The 21188-nt window shown below is 38.7% G+C and overlaps 2 protein-coding genes across 4 annotated transcripts; one reads left to right on the forward strand and one right to left on the reverse strand.

Annotated features, from left to right (window-relative positions):
• Window positions 1-1189: 1189 nt before the first annotated feature.
• HAUS2 (HAUS augmin like complex subunit 2) lies at window positions 1190-14410 on the reverse strand. 2 transcript variants are annotated; one of them, XM_005903996.3, is made up of 6 exons: window positions 14280-14410; window positions 9239-9331; window positions 8841-8910; window positions 7647-7779; window positions 5096-5204; window positions 1190-3215 (listed from the first exon to the last, which is right to left on the reverse strand). In XM_005903996.3, the coding sequence occupies exons 1-6, from the start codon at window positions 14370-14372 to the stop codon at window positions 3006-3008; spliced, it is 708 nt and encodes a 235-aa protein (XP_005904058.1). In that variant the 5' UTR covers window positions 14373-14410; the 3' UTR covers window positions 1190-3005. The 2 variants fall into 2 exon arrangements, with proteins under 2 accessions (XP_005904058.1, XP_070234252.1); XM_070378151.1 differs by having other exon boundaries at window positions 9239-9278; window positions 14280-14395.
• A 14-nt stretch (window positions 14411-14424) lies between these two features.
• LRRC57 (leucine rich repeat containing 57) lies at window positions 14425-19219 on the forward strand. Of its 2 annotated transcripts, none has more exons than XM_005903995.3 (6): window positions 14425-14541; window positions 14781-14886; window positions 14992-15130; window positions 15786-16054; window positions 18265-18450; window positions 18909-19219. In XM_005903995.3, exons 1-6 carry the CDS (start codon window positions 14432-14434, stop codon window positions 18948-18950), a joined length of 852 nt encoding a protein of 283 aa, XP_005904057.2. In that variant the 5' UTR covers window positions 14425-14431; the 3' UTR covers window positions 18951-19219. The 2 variants fall into 2 exon arrangements, with proteins under 2 accessions (XP_005904057.2, XP_005904056.1); XM_005903994.3 differs by lacking the exon at window positions 14425-14541 and adding an exon at window positions 14546-14685.
• The last annotated feature ends 1969 nt before the right edge of the window (window positions 19220-21188 follow it).

Below are 21188 nucleotides of genomic sequence, written 5' to 3' on the forward strand. Positions count from 1 at the left end.
AAACATTTATGTGGTTTTTCCAAAAGAAGAGAAAATTAACTTGGAAATGGTGAGAAAGGAAAAAGAAAAGGCAAAATAAAAAGAACTCTAGAATGTGATCTGCTTATCTTGAATTATACTAATTTCTAAGATAAAATTAATTACATGAGTAGATTCCCCAAATTGCAGAATAAATCTCATATAAATTCATGTTTTACAGGGATTACACCTTAGGAAATTCCATAATACATTGATTAATTTTATTAATATCTCAACCCTCTATTTTGCATGTCAGGAAACCCTTTGGGTTTTCCTGTTCCTCAGACTATTTGCCTAACTATATGGAACGTTGAGAGGATAACAGGGGTCAGGTTGGCAGAATCACAAATCAGAGCAAGGGGTAAAATAAGAAAAGTGCTGGAAAAATCAGGCAATTCAAATTTCTTCAGAATGGTCTTCATAAAGTAGCATCATTCTTGTGTTGGAAGTGAATTCACAACTCTCACACATCTAGTGTAAGTAGAAAAACATTCAGAACTATTTTTGTTTGGATGGTTTTATTGATAGTATCTGGGGCTTCCCTTGGGCTTCCCCAGTGGCTTAACACTAAAGAATCTGTCTGCAATGCAGGAGATACAGAAGACTCAATTCAATCCCTGGGTTGGGAAGATCCCCTGGAGGGCATGGCAACCCACTCCAGTATGCTTGTCTGGAGAATCCCATAGACTGAGGAGCCTGGTGGATTACAGTTCACAGGGCCACAAAGAGTCAGACACTACTAAAGCAACTGAGCACTCACACATGGCGCTTCCCCTGGTAAAGACTCTGTCTGCCAATTCAGGAGATGCAAGAGCCATGGGTTGGGAAAATCCCCTGGAGAAGGAAATGGCAACCCACTCCAGTATTCTTGCCTGGGAAATCCCGTGGACAGAGGAGCCTGGTGGGCTACAGTCCAGACCCGACTTAGTGACTAAACAACATTGATAGTATCTACATGTCTAGAAGCTGGGGGAAAAGAACAACTGATCCACACTTATTGACTTCAGCATAGTACTAAGTTAGTTTTTCTCTTTGTAGTAGACCTCAGTCTCAACTTACCTGAAGCTTTTGTGAATCAGATAACCTGTATCCTTATACTTTTAACTGTGTATGCTAAATAAAGGATCTGTCCTTTCAATACAGAATTCAGACAAGGACCACAAAATTTTAGTTAGGAACTAAATGTTTATTTATTTTGAAAAAGACATAAAAGACAAAAAAAGGCAAAAATAATACTGAAAACAATCATATATATCAATAACTGTGGCGTAAAAAATATATATACTCATATATACATATATGAAATTACATGAAGAAAATGCTTAGTAAGATGTTTGAAACCAAGAATGGACTTGAATGGATTTCTAATGAAATACAACTAAAAGTTTTGCTTGGGGTGTCTAGGCAATGTTCAGCAATATTCAAGACATTATGACAACTCTTCTATACCCCAGTTGCAAAGGTCAGCAAAACAGGCTTCAAAACATGTTGTTTTAGCAGGATAGTTTTGGGTAATGATACTGTTTCCTTATGGATAACTACTTAACTCACCCACTATGTTGAGGTCTTCTTGTCTTTAAGAGTGTGCTGACTACAAGGATGAGTGAATTCCGGTGATAGAGAATGCAATAGCATAAAAATACTGAAGCATACATTTAAAGCAAAAGAGAACCTTACGTCTGAAAATAAGCCAAGAGTAGTTTTACTCCTGATACAAATAAATACATCCTAAGACTTAGTATACCCAGTCTCTTTTGTATGCATAATAAACTCTGATATGTAAAATATCTGAGCAACTTGTGAGGTAAAACCTCTCAAAGTTTTACCATAATGTGCCTTTTTCTTTTCTTTGCTCTACTTTGCTTTTTGGCCTGTTTCTAAGGCTGCCAGTGAATACCCTCTGGAACTGCTTCATATGTCGGGTCCCCATAAACCCCTTTCCCTGCCACCCTGGTTTGATGAGATGCTCGGAGGACTCATAGGACTCAGCATATCACTGTACTCATGGCTATGATTTACTCCAGCAAAAGCATTCAAAGCAGAAGAGCAAAGCAAAAGGTGTACAGGGCAAAGTCTGGGGGGAAACCAGGCACAAACTTCCAGAGTCCTCTGCCAATAGAGTCCCACAGGATGTGCTTAATTCCTCCAGCAACTGAATTGTGACATGTGTGAAAGGTTGTCTACCATAAAACCTCATTAAAGATGCAGTGCCACAAACAAACAAACAAAAACAAAAGATGCAGCGCCAGGGAATTCCCTGGCAGTTCAGTGGTCAGGACTCCATGCTTTCACTGCCAACAGCCCGGGTTCAATACCTGGCTGGAGAACTGAGATCTCACAAGCCACACAGCAGGGCCAAAACAATACAAAACAAAGAAACAAGCTGTGCCAGGGTTGTTATTGTGGGCTATTCACATAGGTACATCCTTCCTAGCATATATGCAAATTCTAGATTCCCAGGAAGAAGGCATGTGTTAGCACAAACCACACTGTACAAACACCTTAGTCACAGCAAGCAACTCTTAACTGACGAGAGTGGAGGGAACCCTCTTGGAATCTAAGTTTCCAGATGCCAGCCAAGGTCCAACTTTACAAGCAGGCCTTTGATCTGCTGTTATTCTTCTGCACACTTATTGACAATCCCATAGGAATAATCAACATACTTTGAGATTCTAGACTCTTCTAATTCAAAAACATGCATTTTTAAAAAACATAATAAAGTCTGCTACCTAAGATATGATTAATGCACTCATGTTAATAAACTGCCATACTTATATTTGAGCTTTACTGAAAAGTGGAATAAAAATACATGGAAAACAAAAGAAAACTCAGTTTTGTCTTAATGAACTTGGAATCTTAGTATTTCAATATAAAGAGGGCTCTTTCAGTTTGGCTAGTGGCAAAGTCTATAAATACCTGTGTTATAATTGACTAGAAATGGGCTTCACACAATTACATATAATTAAATAAAAATAAACAGTTGATAATTACTTGGCATTAATAGTTTGAACATTAACTTTAGAAGTAAGAGGTAAAGGAGGCACTATAACATCATGTTTATGAAGAGAATTTTTTTCAGCTAATATTTTGGGGATATAAGAGGAAACTTCCTTTTGTTGTTCTCGCCACTTGAGTATATTCTCTGCCAGTTCTTCTGTCTCAGTCACCAATATATCCATCTTTGCTAAAGCTGTGCTCTGTAACATATGAAAGAAGGGGAAAACAGGAGAGAAACCATGTCTATCATTAATACATCATTACTGTATCATAATAATTATGACACCAAAAGTTAACAACTTATCTTTTCCAGCCTCTTAATACAAAGGCTCCTTAAATCTCCTACACATTTTTTTTCTTTGAGCTCAACTCTCCTTTGTCTTTACTGATCACCTTCATGTAGATGACAGTCTATACTGTCAAACTAACCTTCTTAAAGTTCAGTCCTACATTTCAGTTTTCTGAAAATCTCCATCTAGATGCATATTCAGTATCTCAAACTCAATTTAACTACAGTTCAACAAACCATGACTAAACATTTACTCTCTGTATAAGACATGTCAGAAAATAAAATTATTGGTTTCTTTAATCTCTTGATACTACTCATCCTCAAGTCCCCAAGGCTAGAAACTTCATTCCTTGGATGTGTCATTTGTCCAAATAGTAGCCATGTGATAGAAACTTGACCTCCAGAATCTAAAATAATCAGCACAATCCTTTGTATTCAGATGCTTTAAATCTTTCATTTGAAAAACTGTATTTATTATCCAAGTTTCTTGCCATTGGTTCCTCTACCTAGTCCTCTAACCCACAGCTCAGCAAATTTTAATGTATACAGAAATCACCTGAGGAACTTGTTAAACTATAGATTCAGATACTGAAGGTCTAAGGTGAAGAAGTTCTGCATTTCTAACAAGGTTCCAGGAGATACTGATGCTATGCTCATACTTGGGAGTGACAAGGCTCAGTCTACTCTACCCAGTTGTTTTCTCCATGATTAAACTACAGTTCTGATTAAGTAAATCAACCCTCTGTGCACTACTCTAAAAACAAATGAAAAAAACATCCAACAGTTCCCCAATACTCAAAGTCTAAACTTCTTAGTCTGATTTTCAAAATATTCCATGAACTAACCCTGAGCCAATCTCCCTCTCAATACCCTTAAAAAATCAACTGGAGTACCATTCTTCCCTCAAATACCTATGCTCTCTAATTTTCATGTCTTCTCTCAAACTGCTTTTGGCTTAACTACTCTTTTTCACTAATTCTTCAAGATGCAGCTTGTTTCTAACTCCTATTTAAAACTTTACTGAAGTATTCCTACTTCCTATTCTAGTCCCAATCTTCTTAAAAGTGAAAGTAATCACCCCTTTTTCTGTGCTTAATAGATAGCATCTTCTTTATCATTCTCTGCTGTACTCGGAGAAGGCAATGGCACCCCACTCCAGTACTCTTGCCTGGAAAATCCCAGGGACAGAGGAGCCTGGTGGGCTGCAGTCCATGGGGTCGCTAAGAGTCAGACACGACTGAGCAAGTTTACTTTCACTTTTCACTTTCATACTTTGGAGAAAGAAATGGCAACCCACTCCAGTGTTCTTGCCTGGAGAATCCCAGGGACGAGGGAGCCTGGTGGGCTGCCGTCTATGGGGTCGCACAGAGTCGGACACGACTGAAGCGACTTAGCAGCAGCAGCAGCAACAACAGCAGCAGCTGTACTAACTGGGCAAATAATACTATAAAGTAGAAAGTATCTTATATACTTTGAGAATATATATATATTCTCAAGAATATATACCTTGAGAATCTGAGGGAAGGGATTGATCACATCTGATTAAAAAAATAATTCACTGATAATATTAGCTTTGAGAATATATATATATTCTCAAGAATATATACCTTGAGAATCTGAGGGAAGGGATTGATCACATCTGATTAAAAAAATAATTCACTGATAATATTAGCCATCAAAAAGTTAAACAGAGAGATCACACATTTGAGATTCTAGTATAAAAGAATCAATGATGGTTAAGCAAGGTGAAAGGAGATGATGAAGTACCTAAATGCTATTGGTAATACTCACCATTTTCTTTAGATCTGCATCTAAATGAGGGATATTTCTAATTGTTTCAAGATGATCTTCTAATCGCTCAATGAAAGTTACTGCCAATTCCAGCAAATGCACCATGTATCTGAAAGAAGGAGAAAAAAAAAAGTCAACTATTTTTTTTTCCACTTCAGATATTTTGTGTTTTCTTTTTTCCCTTTAATTAGAACTTTTAATATGAAATAAGAGAATTACAATCTACCCAATGAGTCATTAATAACCTTTCTGCATTCATGGAAATATCAGTGATAAAAAAGGTCCTTCTCTTTCATTTTAAACAGGATTAGCTTGTCATCCAAACAGAAAAACAGAGAGAGACAACACTAATCGTGTCTACTGTTACCTAATATTAGACAAACATGAATGTTAATAATTTTCTCACATAAGTAAAAAAATTTCTCTAGGTAAAACCTCATTCCATTTCAATCCACTTCTTCTTGGTGAAGGGTGAAGACAACAAGGATAAATGTGCTTCACTGAAATAGCCTACACATGAAACTACTTTAAATCTTTGTATTTGCAAAATGCCTTCAAATTATTACTTAGTTCTTCTGATATTTATAATGTATAGTATATACATTAATGATGTTTTACTATACTGAATATATTCACAAGCATGGGATTTGTATATCTATTATTTGACTGTAAGGTAAAAGATTTGACATTTAAGAGGAAATACTGTTCCCTGGTGGTCCAGCAGTTAAGACTCTGCACTCCCCAATGCAAGGGGCCTGGGTTCCATCCCTGGTCAGGGAACTAGATCCTGCATGCCACAATTAAAGATCCTGTATGCTGTAACTAAGACCTGTCATAGCCAAATAAATATTTTTTTTTTTTTTTTAAAAAGGAAATACTGATCAGCTCAGGGTCAGTTAGTAAGACACTGGTTGGAGAAAGCAATCAGATCCCCAGATGCCTGCTTTTTAATTTTATTATTATTTATTATTAATAACCTACACTTTCAATTTGATACTTCCCATTCTCCTTTGAGAAAATGAGAGCATGCCCCTTCTATGGAATGGGAAGCTAAGATAAAAACTTAAGTCACGGAGAAGGAAATGGCAACCCACTCCAGTACTCTTGCCTGGAGAATTCCATGGACAGAGGAGCCGGGCAGGCTACAGTCCATAGGATCACAAAGAGTCAGACACGACTGTGTAACTTTCAAGTAGACAACCCCTCTGTTAGGCAGATAGTTGGCAAGTTTCATTTGTTTTTTCCTCATATGTGTTTGGTATTGATTTTTGGGCTCCATAGACTCCAGGAGACACAGTCTGGGCTCTGTTAAGTTTAAATTGAAGGGGGAAGGAAACCCCCTCATCTCCCTGTGGCAGAATAAGGCAGACATAACATAACACTTTAGCAACTCTCCAAAGGAAATCTCCTTTGACCACAACCCTCTTATAACACTGAGGTACAAAACCAATTTTGCAAATCCTTGCATGGAAAAAAACTAAATCACATTATCACTATCACATCCTTAAGAGAGACACAACATTATTTGTATATAATGTATGTTTGTTGGAGAGAAAGAGTAAGAGATTAATATTTCATGTGAAATCTTAAATTCTGACTTTGAGGGGATATGATCTTGCAGATCTGTCAGGGTGGAACTTGACATAAACTAATGAACTCTGATGTGAACTCCTGCTGTTATAATGGGATGAAAAAACACCCGTGGTCTGATAGTTGTTATAAATTTCAAAGTGTATGTAAAAACTCTGTGAGGATTAAAATATATCTTTGCACACCTGGAAAAACAAAAAAACTTAAGTCATTTGACCAAGGCTCTGAGGCATACAGTCAGCACAGGTGAGATCAGAATTGTAATTTTCCTCCTTTTAGTTGACCCTGTGTTCATCTGTCCCTGCTTAAACTCCCCCAACAGAATTTTTATATACAGATATTAACATAATAAATTTACATCACAGAAAACTGTCTATACACAATAAAAATGATTTCATCCACCTTGCTGCTGCTGCTGCTGCTAAGTCGCTTCAGTTGTGTCCGACTCTGTGTGACCCCATAGACGACAGCCCACCAGACTCCGCCATCCCTGGGATTCTCCAGGCAAGAAGACTGCAGTGGGTTGCCATTTCCTTCTCCAATGCATGAAAGTAAGAAGTGAAAGTGAAGTCGCTCAGTCGTGTCCGACTCTTAGCGACCTCACGGACTGCAGCCTACCAGGCTCCTCCGTCCATGGGATTTTCCAGGCAAGAGTACTGGAGTGCGGTGCCACTGCCTTACTATGGGGTGCCATCTACCTTACTATGTTATAAATCTAATTTCTTTCATTAAAGTCATTATAATTTCCAAGACACTGGGCAAAAGAAATGCCTTTATCTTCACCATTGCTATAATTCTTTAAAAGTAAAGGGTTTTCTTTCTGGTTTAATGTATCAGCATTAATAACAGATACAATCACTCATATACTATTCAATGAATTATGCTATGAAATAATTACTAGTCTAAACAAAAACTACCCTCAGGAAACATGTAACTGTTAATGTCTACTTTGTAGTCTAACCTGTGATAAACAGCTTCAATAGGCAAGTTTCCTTGGCACATGGGTTTCAACAGTCTTTGCCTGAGGGACCGCTTTTCTTTTAGCACTGCTTCCAAATGATTATTCATGCTTTGCAGACTATGACACTTCTGAGCTACACAAACCAGAATCAGAATTTATAGTTAGCAACAGGACAAGTTTTGAAATCACTATCAACATCAAAAATCAATCCCACCATTTCTCTCCTAAATATCTCCCCTTTGCTATCTTTAATACCCAATACTAGTTTCATTTTCAACTATTAATATTTTCTCTTACTTTCCTACTGACTATCCAATCTAGTGCTAAATTCTTAGTGTTTTCCAATTCTACTCCTACTTTTTATAGCCAGAGCCATATTTTTCACATAAAGTCTTTGCCTCTGATATTCTATATGAACACTAAAAAGTAAACATTTGTCTTATCAGCTACTTTTATGTCAGTATTTTCCCCAGAATTCAGTTAATGGCTATCAACTGACTCTTAAATAATTATTTTTAAAAAATCTCAAACTTACAGAAGAGTTTCAAGAAAAGTTCACTGACTGAATTCCCATATACATTTCACCTAGACTCACGAACCAACATTTGGCTACATTTTTTCTCTTTCTTTACACTCACATACATATATTTTTCATAACCAATTTGAGAGTAAGCTGCAGATGTCCTGACCTTTTACTTCTAAAACTTAAGCATTTATCTTCCCAAACAGGAACATTCTCTAATGTAACAACAAGTGTAGTTATATAAGAGAATCAAATCACTACTATTAAATTCAGATAATTTAACATTGGTACAATACTACCAATATTTAATGCAGCCTATATTTAATCACCAAATATCATAATAATAATGTCATTTATACCAAAAAAATTTTTTTTCTAATCAAATATTCAATCCATGGCTACCCTTTGCTTTAGCTATCATGTCCCTTTAGGATCCTTTCATCTGTAAGATTCTTCAGCCTTTGTCTTTTAAGCTCTACTGACTGAGGAGCTCCTACCTCAGCCACTTTTTATGCTATTTGCAATAGCTAAGCCCACAGAAAAGCAGACTTTGTTAGCTTTGGCATAATATCTGGAAAAATTATCATAACCTTGTATCCTGGTGCTTATTTAAAGTAATCTTAAGAAAAAGTTGGCATTCTAATGATTACTCATTTAACTAAATCACTTACCCAAAAAGGAAGGATGGACAACATCTGCTGCATCTTTTTCTAGGCTTAGGAGTTCAATTTCCAGGTTTTTCTACATTAGAGACAAAAATACCACTTAGCTTACCTGAAGTAAAAGCTTAAACTTTGATTTTTAAAAAAGGACAGTCTTTAACTCAGGAATATTTAAAGGGAGCAGGAAGATGATTTGTTATGGAAGCTTTTCATTTTGGTGTTTAAGCCCTGTTGCTGCTATTGCCACTACTCATTACTACTATGAATACTACTGTTATTAACTACTGCAAAGAAAAGCCTACACAGCTATGTGCTAGATACCATTGTACTTGCAAGAAAATTGTTGGAACCAATTAAGATGCTTTCCTTTAGTAGAGGTGGAAAGTAGAAACTCCAGCAAAATTTACCTGGTAGATTTCAGCTTGAATATCTGTTATCTGCTGTAGTCTGGAGAAGTTCACAAAACAAGAAGTTGATTTCTTAGATATATTTAACATCTCCTATTGGTAAGTGAACAGACAAAGTAAGTAGTAGTACGTCAGAAAAAGTTTCTGTGTGCACTGGAATAGCATGCCCACATTTCTAAAATATGAGGATATATCCAGCACTCCCCCTGAAAAATGAAGTACAGAGCAGAATAGTAGCAATGTGTATTTCCTGTTTTTAAAACCTCCACTATCACAAATCCTTTGCCCAAATATTTAAAAAATAAGAAAAACAAACAAAATCACTTTGTACTATTTCCTAAAGCATCATGCACACCAGATAGGCAACACTGATAGTTTACCAGAGAATTCTAAGGCTGAGTTTGCTAGAGAACCACTTCTACACAAATGACCAAGACCTAGTCTATTAGGCCTTGCTGATTAGAGGCTAAAATCAAACACTCTGGGCCACAGAATCATTCATCTGATTCATTAAATGACCTCTGTTGGCTACAAGTCATTCATACTGTCTCTTTCCATATTCTTCCTCTCTCAGATAAAGGAATAGTTTTGTCCAGGCATAATTATTCTTGTAAAAAGCCTACCCCCTTGCCCCACTTCCTTTGTATCCTTTCAGTCTGTTATATCACTTTTTTAAATTGCAGGTTATCATAGAATAAGAACATTATCTTTTTCATCTCTTGGCTTCATCCATAGTTTTTTCTATTTTCTTTTTCTTTTCTAGAATGTTGGCACAGGAAAGAACTTCAGATACCATATAGGCCAGGGGCTGGGAAGCTACCGCCTATGAATTAAATACAGCCCATTGCCTGTTTTTGTGTAGCTTAAGGGTTAAGAATGGTTTTTATGTTTCTTAATTGTTGGAGAAAAAAAATCAAAAGAAAAATATTTTGTGACACATGGAAATTAAATGAAATTCAAATTTTAGGGTCCAGAAATAAAGTTTCACTGAAACTCAACTTCATTCATTTACTTATCTCATGTTGTTCTCATACTGAAATAGCTTAGTTTTGACCCTATGGACCTAAAAGCCTCAAATACTTATTCTACGGCCCTTCATAGCAAAAGTTGGCTGAATGATGATAATCAATTTTATAAACATTGAGTTAGACAATGGAAGATTCAAAGATGAATGAAACAAGCTCTCTGCCCTTAACAAGCTCATGATGGATGGTAAGGAAAAGGTATTCTAGACATTATAAATGCTCAGTAACTGTCAGTTAGTACTAACATATATGTGAGAAGGGGAAGATCAATCTGGAAACATAGTTTCCTACATAATCATGGGAGATCTTGATAGCTATAATAAGCAATCATAATTCAGAAAATGAGGGCAATTTAAAGTTTTCTGATGAAGTGACACAATCATATATAATACCTATTTTAGAAATGTAAATGGAGATAGTATGGAAAATAAAATTAATGGAGATGAGGGGAGGAAGGAGTGGGAAGTGTCTGCTTAATGAGTATGTGGATTCCATTGGGGATAATAAAGAAAAGTTTGAAAATAGTTTCACAACATTGTGGGGTTAAAAAACCCCAACCTACTCTAGTAATGCGCCAACAACATCAAACAGACAAAAAACTAGTGAAGCTGGACTGGAGGTTGGATATTTAGACAGGTGGCTGCCACAGCATACCCGGTGAGAAGATAAGACTGGATTAGGTCAGTAACAGTTAAAAAGGAAAGGGAGGGAGAGATATTAGTTCCTAAGAAGATGGCATTTGTAAGTCCTAGTTGATACAGGGAATGAGGAATGAAGTCAAGTCAGTAATGACTCCCAAGGATTCTGCTTCAGGTGACTGGACAGATAGTTATACCATTCACTGAGGTAGACAACACACGATATTTTACTGATGGCAAACCTGAGGACTGGGGAGGTTAAGTATTAGTTCAACTTTATACTGCCAATGTGTAACAGGACTGAAATGCGAATACATTCAATTTGCATTTCCATTATATTGGCCTGACTCTGCTCTCTCTTAGAAGTAAATTAAAGGTAAGAAGGTAAATTAAAACATCTCCTATTTCTCACTGTAACTTCCTCCTTCTTTGGTACCTCTCCATCCTTCCATGTTTGTACACTAATCTTGGTTGCACGTTTGCAAACTAGTAAACTCTTGGGTTCAACAACAGGATAATGGAGCTTATCCAAAAACATTCAAGAGAAACCAGAGGGAAAACAAGAATTTTCAAGAAAAGGAGAGAGGAGAGAAAAAAACAGTCAAATTCCTCTAGTGAATGGAAATTCTGTTTTGAGGACTGTGACTTAGGGAACACCTTAAAAAAAAAAAGCAAGGATTGGAAAATTCGAAAGTCTTTACTATTGACAACTACCATTATATATTATATGAACTTTACATGCCACTGGGCCATCTGTTTAGGGTATTTCTGTTTACTCTGCTGCTAGGTACAAGTTGAAATCCAGGACATTCGTGTCTAGACATTCACGTAAAAATCCTGATAACACTGTGTTATCTATATATCTGTTCATGCTTGTATCTGTGAGCATCCTTTCTTTTTTTCTCTGTCCTTTCTTCTTCATACAGAATTCTAGCTAGGGACATTAAAAGGGAGGCAGCGTAACAGAGAGGCTCTAAAATGGTAGCGAGGTGCGGAAGAGAGCAGTACACAGAAAATAGACTATATGAGTATGTATGTGTAGTACTCTTCCTTTCTATTAGAAAATAGATTCTGAGGGGGTTTTTTTAGGTCCGGATCCTTATCGCATGTATTGCCAGTAGAGGGAGCTCAGATCAAGGCACTGTGACTCAAAGTTTGCTGGAATATCTGGGATGTAAGGACTTCTGTGGTGGCTCAGATAGTAAAGAATCTGCCTGCAATGTGGGAGACTGGGTTTGATCCCTGAGTCAGGAAGATCCCCTGGAGAAGGGAAAGGCTACCCACTCCAGTGTTCTTGCCTGGAGATTTCCATGGACAGAGGAGCCTCGAGGGTTACAGTTGCAAAGAGTGGGACACGACTGAGCGATTAACACTTTCACAAAGCCACTAAGAGGATATTAACAACCTCAGATATGCAGATACCACTCTAATAGCAGAAAGTGAAGAGGAACCAAAGAGCCTCTTGATGAGGGTGAAAGAGGACACTGAGAAAGCTGGCTTAAAACTCAACACTCAAAAAACTAAGATCATGGCATCCAGTCCCATCACTTCATGGCAAATAGATGGGAGAAGGTTGGAAACAGTGACAGATTTTATTTTCTTGGGCTCCAAAATCAGTGTGGACAGTGACTGTAGCTATGAAGCTATGAAGCTATGACAAACCTAGACAGAGTATGAAAAAGCAGAGACATCACTTTGCCAACAAAGGTCCGTACAGTCAAAGTTATGGTTTTTCCAGTAGTTGTGTATGGATATAAGAGTTGGCTGAGCACCAAAGAATCCATGCTTTTGAATTACGGTGCTGGAGAAGACTCTTGAGAGTCCTTCGGGCTGCAAGGAGATCAAACCAGTAATCCTAAAGGAAGTCAATCCTAAATATTCATTGCAAGGACTGATGCTGAGCTGAAGGTCCAATACTTTGGCCACCTGATGCAAAGAGCCGACTCACTGGAAAAGACCCTGATGCTGGGAAAGGCTGAAGGCAGAAGAAGAAGAGGATGGCAGAGGATGAGATGGTTAGATAGCATCACCAATTCAATGAACATGAATTTGAGCAAACTCTGGGAGATGGTGAAGAACAGGGAAGACTGGCAGGCTGCAGTCCCTGGGGTCACAGAGTAAGAACAACAACAACAACAACAGGGCATAAGCCAAAGCAGTATCCCGTATTATCCTATAGACAATTAACCCTACCTTTCTGTCACTAAACCATTCTCCAATGGACAGATCAAAATAGAACAAAGCTTCAATAAGCTATATTTTCTAGAAGCGTTGTATCATATCACATCACACAGTTTTAAGCATCACTCTTAATTTTTAACGCACGTTGGATGATGTGTACTGACTGTTTAAAGGGATTGTATAATACATCATTCTGAAAGAATGATAAATCCTTATAATAAAAATAGGTTTTCATATGTACAGTTTGCTTAAAGTAGAATCATGCTACAAATCTGAGAAGTTTCCTCATTTGATCTAGCTGTGTAGTAAGATTATAAGATGGTTTTAAGGAGCTATGGATTGGTAGATCTTACCTGTTGGCAAAACAAGTATGTCTAATTAGCCTTACTTGAAGGACACAAGGAAGATCCTTCCCAAAGCAATCAGCAGCCTAACTCACCAGAGACTTATTCCCTTGGTTTATCTTCTACCAATACATTCTAGACTGACAAATCCAAAATGTCTTATAGTATGAATTTATCAAATTACTTTGTTACAGAACTGGACTATACAAGTTGTCTGACTCTGTAACCCCAAGGACTGCAACATGACAGGCTTCCCTGTCCTTCACTATCTCCCAGAGCCCTAGACAAGTTGGGAGGAAGAAAACACAGGAGAGAAGTGAGGAAGATGAGAATTGGGAGTGCTGTGGTTATGTTTTGCCATTCATATCCAGGCCTTTCGGGTCTTTCTCGCCAATAACCCCCTCCCCACCCCCCAGCCCCCCGACTCCCTAGCCTGTAAAGATGCGTGCTTCCCTTGGCGCCCTCCCGGGCCCAGCGCTTCGTAAGACTTCAATATTTTACACAGTGAGCATCGTTTGGGAACGTCCGTTTTAACTATCTACCCATTATTTCCCAACCCCGCCATCCATACAATCTAGAGGCGGCTATCACTGGATTGAAAAAAGGCGGGGAAACATTAGTTTTTATTATCGCCCACGAACTGACCTGAGATATCTCGCCTGCCAGACACCATCTACTCAGAGCCCCATTTTTGCATAACCCACCGCGGCCTAGTCACTTCTGCCAGCAAGCAGCCCTATCGGCCTCCAGCCAGCACCCTCACACCCACTCCGGCAGCCAGCACCACCACCTCACAGCCAGCTTCTGTCGCCACCGGGTACACCTCCTTAATGACGCCATCGTCGCCACGCACCTCAGTGACCAACTCCGATGTAATGAAATGGCCCAGCAGTAGCCCAGCAGCGTTTGGCGCGGTAGCCGGGTCCCAGGGGTTCGCCGCGGCCATGGCTGTGAGCCACCTTCCCGGGTGGCGCGCAGAGTGAGTGGAACGCACCGCGCGCCTCGATGACGTCACAGGGCGTTTCCGCCCGTGCGGAAGCCTGGGCAGCGCATCCCAGTGAGCGCGGATCCCGGGTCTTCCCCTGCCGAACCTGCCGTGAGCTGAGCTGTACGAGGCGAGTTCGGGGATCCCTGATCTTCCCTCAACTCCTAGCAGCGTCTCGCTTCGGATCAGCTGCAAAATCGGCAGGGCCTGGTGTTCTTCTCTTTCTTTCTTGTCACTCTTGAGCTGGCCTCCAAGATCCCAGGATCGGCAGGAGGTGACAGCTGGGGATTGAGACGCAGCCGGGAGGCCGACGGGGTGGCTGGGTGCCGGCTAGAACCGAGTGGTGACAGCTGCGCTTCCTTCCCGCAGGGACCTGAGCCTTGGAGTTAGGATGGGAAACAGTGCCCTCCGCGCTCATGTGGAAACCGCGCAGAAAACTGGTGTCTTTCAACTTAAGGACCGTGGGCTGACCGAGGTGAGAACTGGGAGGGATCCAACCAAGGAGTGTAAAGGGAGAGGGACGGCGGGCGGTGAAGTTAACAGATAAGAGATTCTCTGCTCCGAGAACCCCTTTCTTCAGTTCCCCTCAGAGTTGCAGAAGCTGACAAGCAATCTCAGGACCATCGACTTGTCCAACAACAAGATTGAGAATCTACCGCCTATGATCATAGGGAAGTTCACTCTGCTGAAGAGCCTCTCCTTGAACAATAACAAATTAAGTATGGCTTTTGCTCCTGGGAATTTTGCTAGTAATTGGCTTTAAGAAGGGTGGGTTTTCTCTTGGAATAGAGTTTGGAGTATAATTATAATGTTATTAAACTGGAATTCAAGTAAATGTATGAGAATCTAACAACAACAAAAAAAGGTGGGGTTTTTTGTTTGTTTTTTGGGTTTTTCTTACAAGCTTCAGGGAACTACAGACGCTGGAGAATGGCAGAATCCTCCAGGCTTTCTGTCTCTTAGAATTACATCTATAAGCCTCCTCTGGTGGGTTAATGATTGATAGGAAGTTAATTTGGACTTGAAAGGGACTATCTTTGGAGTGTACTGTAAACAGTTAATTTTGCTGCTAATTTGGAAGGGCAGATGGTATGGGAAGGAGAGGGCCTTCCAATACCACGAAACTGCTGTGGGATTGTGCAGTGGCTTCTTCACAAAAGGAGCCCATTATACACATAATGTTTTCCTGCATTTTGATGGCACCCTCACCTTTTGAAGACTATGTTGGTAAAGATGCAATACTTAAAAATGGGGCAACATGGGAAAAGCCTATGTATATTTAACATGAGGCGTAACAGACTACTTTTTTTTTAACTTCATCAAAGGTGTTTTTCAGCTGTATCAGATTCAGGTTTTTACATTTTTCTTTGCTAGCTGCTCTTCCCGATGAGTTATGCAATCTGAAGAAACTGGAGACACTAAGCCTAAACAACAATCAGTTGAGAGAGCTGCCATCTACTTTTGGGCAACTATCTGCCCTTAAGACCCTGAGCCTCTCTGGGAACCAGCTGAGAGCTCTGCCACCGCAGCTGTGTAGCCTACGGCACCTGGATGTAGTGGATCTCTCCAAGAACCAGATTCGGAGCATACCGGATACAGTCGGGGAGCTGCAGGTCATTGAACTCAACCTCAACCAGAACCAGGTCTAGAGCTTAACAATTTTTTTTCTACAGTGTGTTATGTTGATTTGTGGTCTCCTGAATAATCAATTGTTCTCTACACTATATTCATGGAGAAGGGTATCAGAGGTTAGAAGAGAGATATATTCTATGGACTGGACTAATTTCAAAGCCCAACATACCATGAAGTTAGTTGAGACACTGGATGTGTTTGTTGTGTAGGTGTTCTTTGGAGGGTGAGATAGATAATGGGAGGTAATATCCAAAATGAAACCTGTCTCAGGAACCTTGAGTTCTTCAGGTAGTCCTCAAATACCTCTGATTATCTAGCAACTATGTCAGGGAACTATCTAGGAACTATGTCAGGAAGATAGAGTGGAAAAGAGGCTTAAACTCATAAGTTCTCAGAGTTGCACATCAGGGGTCATTCACTTGTCTTTTCTTTGGCATGTCAAGTGTTATCGTGCTTTTGCTGAAAGACCATCAGTGATAGATTTCTGTAGATCGCTCATTTCTTTGTTGGATAGCTTTAATTGTAGTATTTGAAAGTTGTTTAACTTCAGAAGCTCTTTGGTTAACATGTAGGTGACTGGAGAAACAATATCTCATCTAGAAATAAAGCACAAATGATGAAATATTAATCACAGTGAGACCAGGTCGTCTTTAGTTTTCTAGTCTGTGCTTCTAAATCTGCATAGTCGATTACAATAGCCAGTAGCTACATGGCCATTAAAATTCATTTAAACTTGAAAAAAATTCATTTCTTCAGCTTCACTAGCCATATTTCAATAGCTCAGTAACCATATGTGGCTAATGGCTACCATATTGGACAGCATAGAGATGTAGGACATTCCAAAGATTGCAGTTAAGTTTTATTCGTCAAAACTATTCTAGATTGTATTGACCTTACTTTAGGATGAAATTCAGTCTTTGAGGCTGAATTTCTTATCTTTTCCTTAAAGTAGTTATTTTATGTTCTTGAGCTTTTGGGGAAAACATTCTGAATATTTGGGGAAAAAATTGGCTGAGCAAGTTGAACACCTGCTCTACATTCCTATTCTCCATTAAATCAATGGTTCTCAGGTTTTAGTGTGCATTAGAATAACCTGGACAGCTGGTTAAGAGATCATGGGGCCCCCATACTCATTGTTTCTGATTTTGTAGGTCTGGGCTAGGGCCTGAGAACTTGAGTTTTAACTAGGTCCCAGTGAAGGTCTGAGATGATTACTAGGCTGAGTAAATATAACTAGGTGACTTGGCACATTTAAAGGGCTGAAGAGGTGAATAAGTCAAAGATAACTGCTTCGTATTGCACTCAAGAGCTAAAAGAAGAGTGGTGCTCTTGGGAATAGGCACGATGGTGAAGCATCCAAAGTATTGAAAATCAGAGACACTGGAGAGGAAATAGAGGTGAGCAGAAATGAATGCAGATACATAGTTTAACAGAAGGGATAGCTTTAAGAATGAACAGGCTTTCCTAGGAGAAAGTTTAGAAAAATAAAATATTAAGTACTAGGGACTGCTGCTTGAAAAATGCCCATAGAAACAAGAAGGGAAGCCAAAAATCAGGAGTAATTCAAAAAATAGGAGGAAAAAAACAAACCACAACACTTAGTATGTATAAAAGGGAGTTTCAAGGAAAGGATTGACAGCACAGTCAAATGCAACAGGGAATGAGGTCAATGAATCCTTGACTTTGGCAGAAAAGTGGTTGGCATTTACGTACACATAAAAGATTGGCAGTAAATTTACCAAAATGTTTACAGTGATGGGTTACGGGTAGCTGTTTTCTTTAAACTCGTGATTCTCGAATTTTCTATAATTAACAGTGCTTTTATTATCAGAGTTTTGTTTCCAAAAAGCCACTTGTGTGTTGTGTTAGTCACTCAGTCATGTCCAGCTCTTTGTGACCCCATGGACTGGGGCCCACCAGGCTTCTCTGTCTATGGGATTTTCCAGGCAAGAATACAGGAGTGGGTTGCCATTTCCTTCTCCAAAAAAAGCCACTGGTGACCTTCAAAAGTTTTTCCCAAAAAAACTGGAGGAGTAGTAACAGAAGCTTGGTAACACAAGAGGCTTCTGGAATGAGTGGGTAGTGAGAAAATGGGGGTGGTAAAAGAAAGAACTAGGACAAATAGTCAAGTAAAGATTTTTGTTTTAATTTAGTAAAAAATAATCACTATAGTGCTTGTACTTTTTCTTATTATCCTTTTTAAAAAACTGTTGTTCAATAGATATCTCAGATCTCAGTGAAGATATCTTCTTGTCCTCGTCTTAAAGTTCTTCGTCTGGAGGAGAACTGTCTTGAGCTCAGTATGCTTCCACAGAGCATCCTCAGTGATTCGCAGATCTGCCTGCTTGCTGTGGAAGGCAACCTTTTTGAAATTAAGAAACTTCGAGAACTGGAAGGCTATGATAAGGTATGTATTATTGTACTTCTGCATTTCTAGTTCCTGTTCCAGAGAAGAGAAAGGTGAAGTAACCCACATGAATGTTTACAGATACAGGATGTATGTACAGTATAATCCTGTTTATGTCAATAGGATTTGTTCCCAATATGGAGGTGGGTTCTGAGAATCAGCCAAATGGTATTGTGCCAAGATGATATTTTTCTTTTCTCTAAACAGCTTATTGTAAAGCATCTTTATCTTTTGATAGGTTTCCTACTAGGATATGAGGAGGAAAAAACTCCACAAAACCATATGCTTTAAATCTCCATCTAGAATAAGTAGATTTTGTAGGAAATGAAGAACCATAAAAACCTAAAGGAAAAAGAATCATCAAGTCCTAAATAACCATTAAAAAAAAAATCCTAAATAACCAATAAGTTAATTACCTTCTCAGGCATAGTAACACCTAATTCTTTCATGATTTTTAGTACATGGAGAGGTTCACAGCCACCAAGAAGAAATTTGCATGATGTCCTCCAGGAGCATGGGAACTATAGAGTACACTGACTTGGAACCTGTTGCAATCTGGCTGACTGAAAGGCTCCTGTTGTTGTCAAGGGTGTCTGCTGTAAGAAGATGATACTCCAGGAGGTCACATTTCATGCAGTGATCGTTTTCCTTTCCAGGGCTCATCTTAAATAAGCTAAAAGGAATCAAGAGACAGGAAGCGTCCTCCATTCTGAGTCATGGATAGGGCAAAGGACAATGTTGATTTTCAAAACCATCACTACTTTGGCTTTAAGAAACCCAGTAGCTAGTTGCTATGTATACAGTGAGGGGATGCTGCCTGGTACCAGAATAGCTCCACACAACAGCTTGAAATTTCATGTGTTTCAATGTGTGAGCTTTCATAAAATCAGTTGCCATTCCACCTCTGTGTTAACACTTCATGTTTTTATGAAATTCAGGTAATTTGTGAGAGGCCACTATGGTTAATCTGAGGATTTATGATTTTATTCCAGTCCCTCCAAGTATTTATTCTTAGAATTTAGGATGTATGTAAATATATGACTCTTTTGAATAACAGTGTACTTTGCCAGAGAAACAACACAACACTAAGAGGTGTTCTGCAAGGCTGCAGTAGCAATTTTTTTTTTTAACTATTGCAGGTGCCTTATTGAGAAGAGCTAAAACTGTATATGCAAAATTTGTAAGATACAAGGGTTTTAATAATCAAGTTTTTCCTGAAGTTTTATTAGAAATAATGTCTTATTTCTGGTAATCTTTTTGTATTTGTAACTATTAATAATCAAATTACCTATCAAAAAACTACTGCTACATTTTACAACTTATGTTTATCAACTTTATTCTCTGAATAAGAGAATATACTAAATAAAAGATTTTTTTAATAACTATGGCTGGAAGAAAGGTTAATCCTTTAAAGGGAGAAGACAGGGGAACTTTAACCTGTAAATGGCCTTTTGAAAATAACTAATTAATGGGACTTTCCTGGGAGTCCAATGGTTAAAGACTCTGCTTCCACTGCAGGAAGCATGGGTTCGATACTGGTCAGGGAACTAGGAACCCACATGCCACACAGTGCAGCCAAAAAGTAAAAGCAAAAAAGTAAACTGATTAGGGGGGAATATTTCATCTTCTTGTTCAGGTTGCAAGAGTACTGAAATGCTTTCAGGTGACTGATAAATATTTTTGTGGTACTGGAACCATGCTTATTAAGAGAAACTAAAGGTATAAAAGTAAATAATTTCAGACTGCTACTGACATGAACATTTAGAAAGCTTCCACTGTTTTCGGAAGTTTTGTCCCAGCCAAGGGGCTGTTATTTCCATGTATTGGTAGTTCTCATTTTACAAACCTAGTTTAACCATTAAGTCAAGAGATCACAAGAATCTAGTGTTTATATGGGAAAGTCTCTGTGACCTTAAATCTGGTCTAGGGGTTCTCTTTTTCCCATGTCATTCTCTGTTTCTCAACTAGGGGAGGGATGGGGGTGCCAGTTTATCAACATTAATTTTTGTTTTTTATAAACTTTCATGCTTAATCTTACTGATCTACTGAACATTTCTCTAAATATTTTATCAGTACTTATCTAATAAATCAGAACTTATAAATTAAAAACAAATGTCTCCAGACATTTAATTATTAATGGGGTCCCCTTATGACTGCTTTCACAACCTGGACCCAGCCAGATAGTCTCTCTCTGCCCTCATTTGCCTGCCCAGTCTTACCAGGTTATTCTCATTAAACCCACAGTGCAGTGTCTCTCTCCTTTGTCTTTACTTGTTTGCTCAGTCAGGAATGCCTCTCTTATTAACATGTTCCTTCTCTATGTCTAAGCCCCCTCCTTAGAAGTCTAAGCTTGAATTAACTGCTCCATCTGTTATGGTAGCACTTCTCAGATTCTATACTCATCTGTCTCTTGCTAGATTGGGCTACTTCAGGGCAAGGACTAAATGTAGTATGCCTAAAGATATAGTACACAAGTATTTAGACTTAAATATAAGTTAATAAAGTAGGCTGACTTATGGTCTGGAGGCTGGGATTCTAGTGGCCACCAGTTCTAAGTCACTCAAGTTCTTTTAGAGCTCAGTTAGAAGTCAGTGTAGTATACTGAGTAAGAACATGAGCCTCAGAGTCAGAAAGATTCTGCTTTGAATCCAAAGTCCATCATTTACATGCTTTATGAATTTGAGCAATTTACTCTTATTTGTAATATAGGAAATACCTCCTACCTCTCAGGTGTGTTA

Source organism: Bos mutus, chromosome 10, assembly GCF_027580195.1.
Source record: "Bos mutus isolate GX-2022 chromosome 10, NWIPB_WYAK_1.1, whole genome shotgun sequence".
Lineage (NCBI taxonomy): Eukaryota > Metazoa > Chordata > Mammalia > Artiodactyla > Bovidae > Bos > Bos mutus.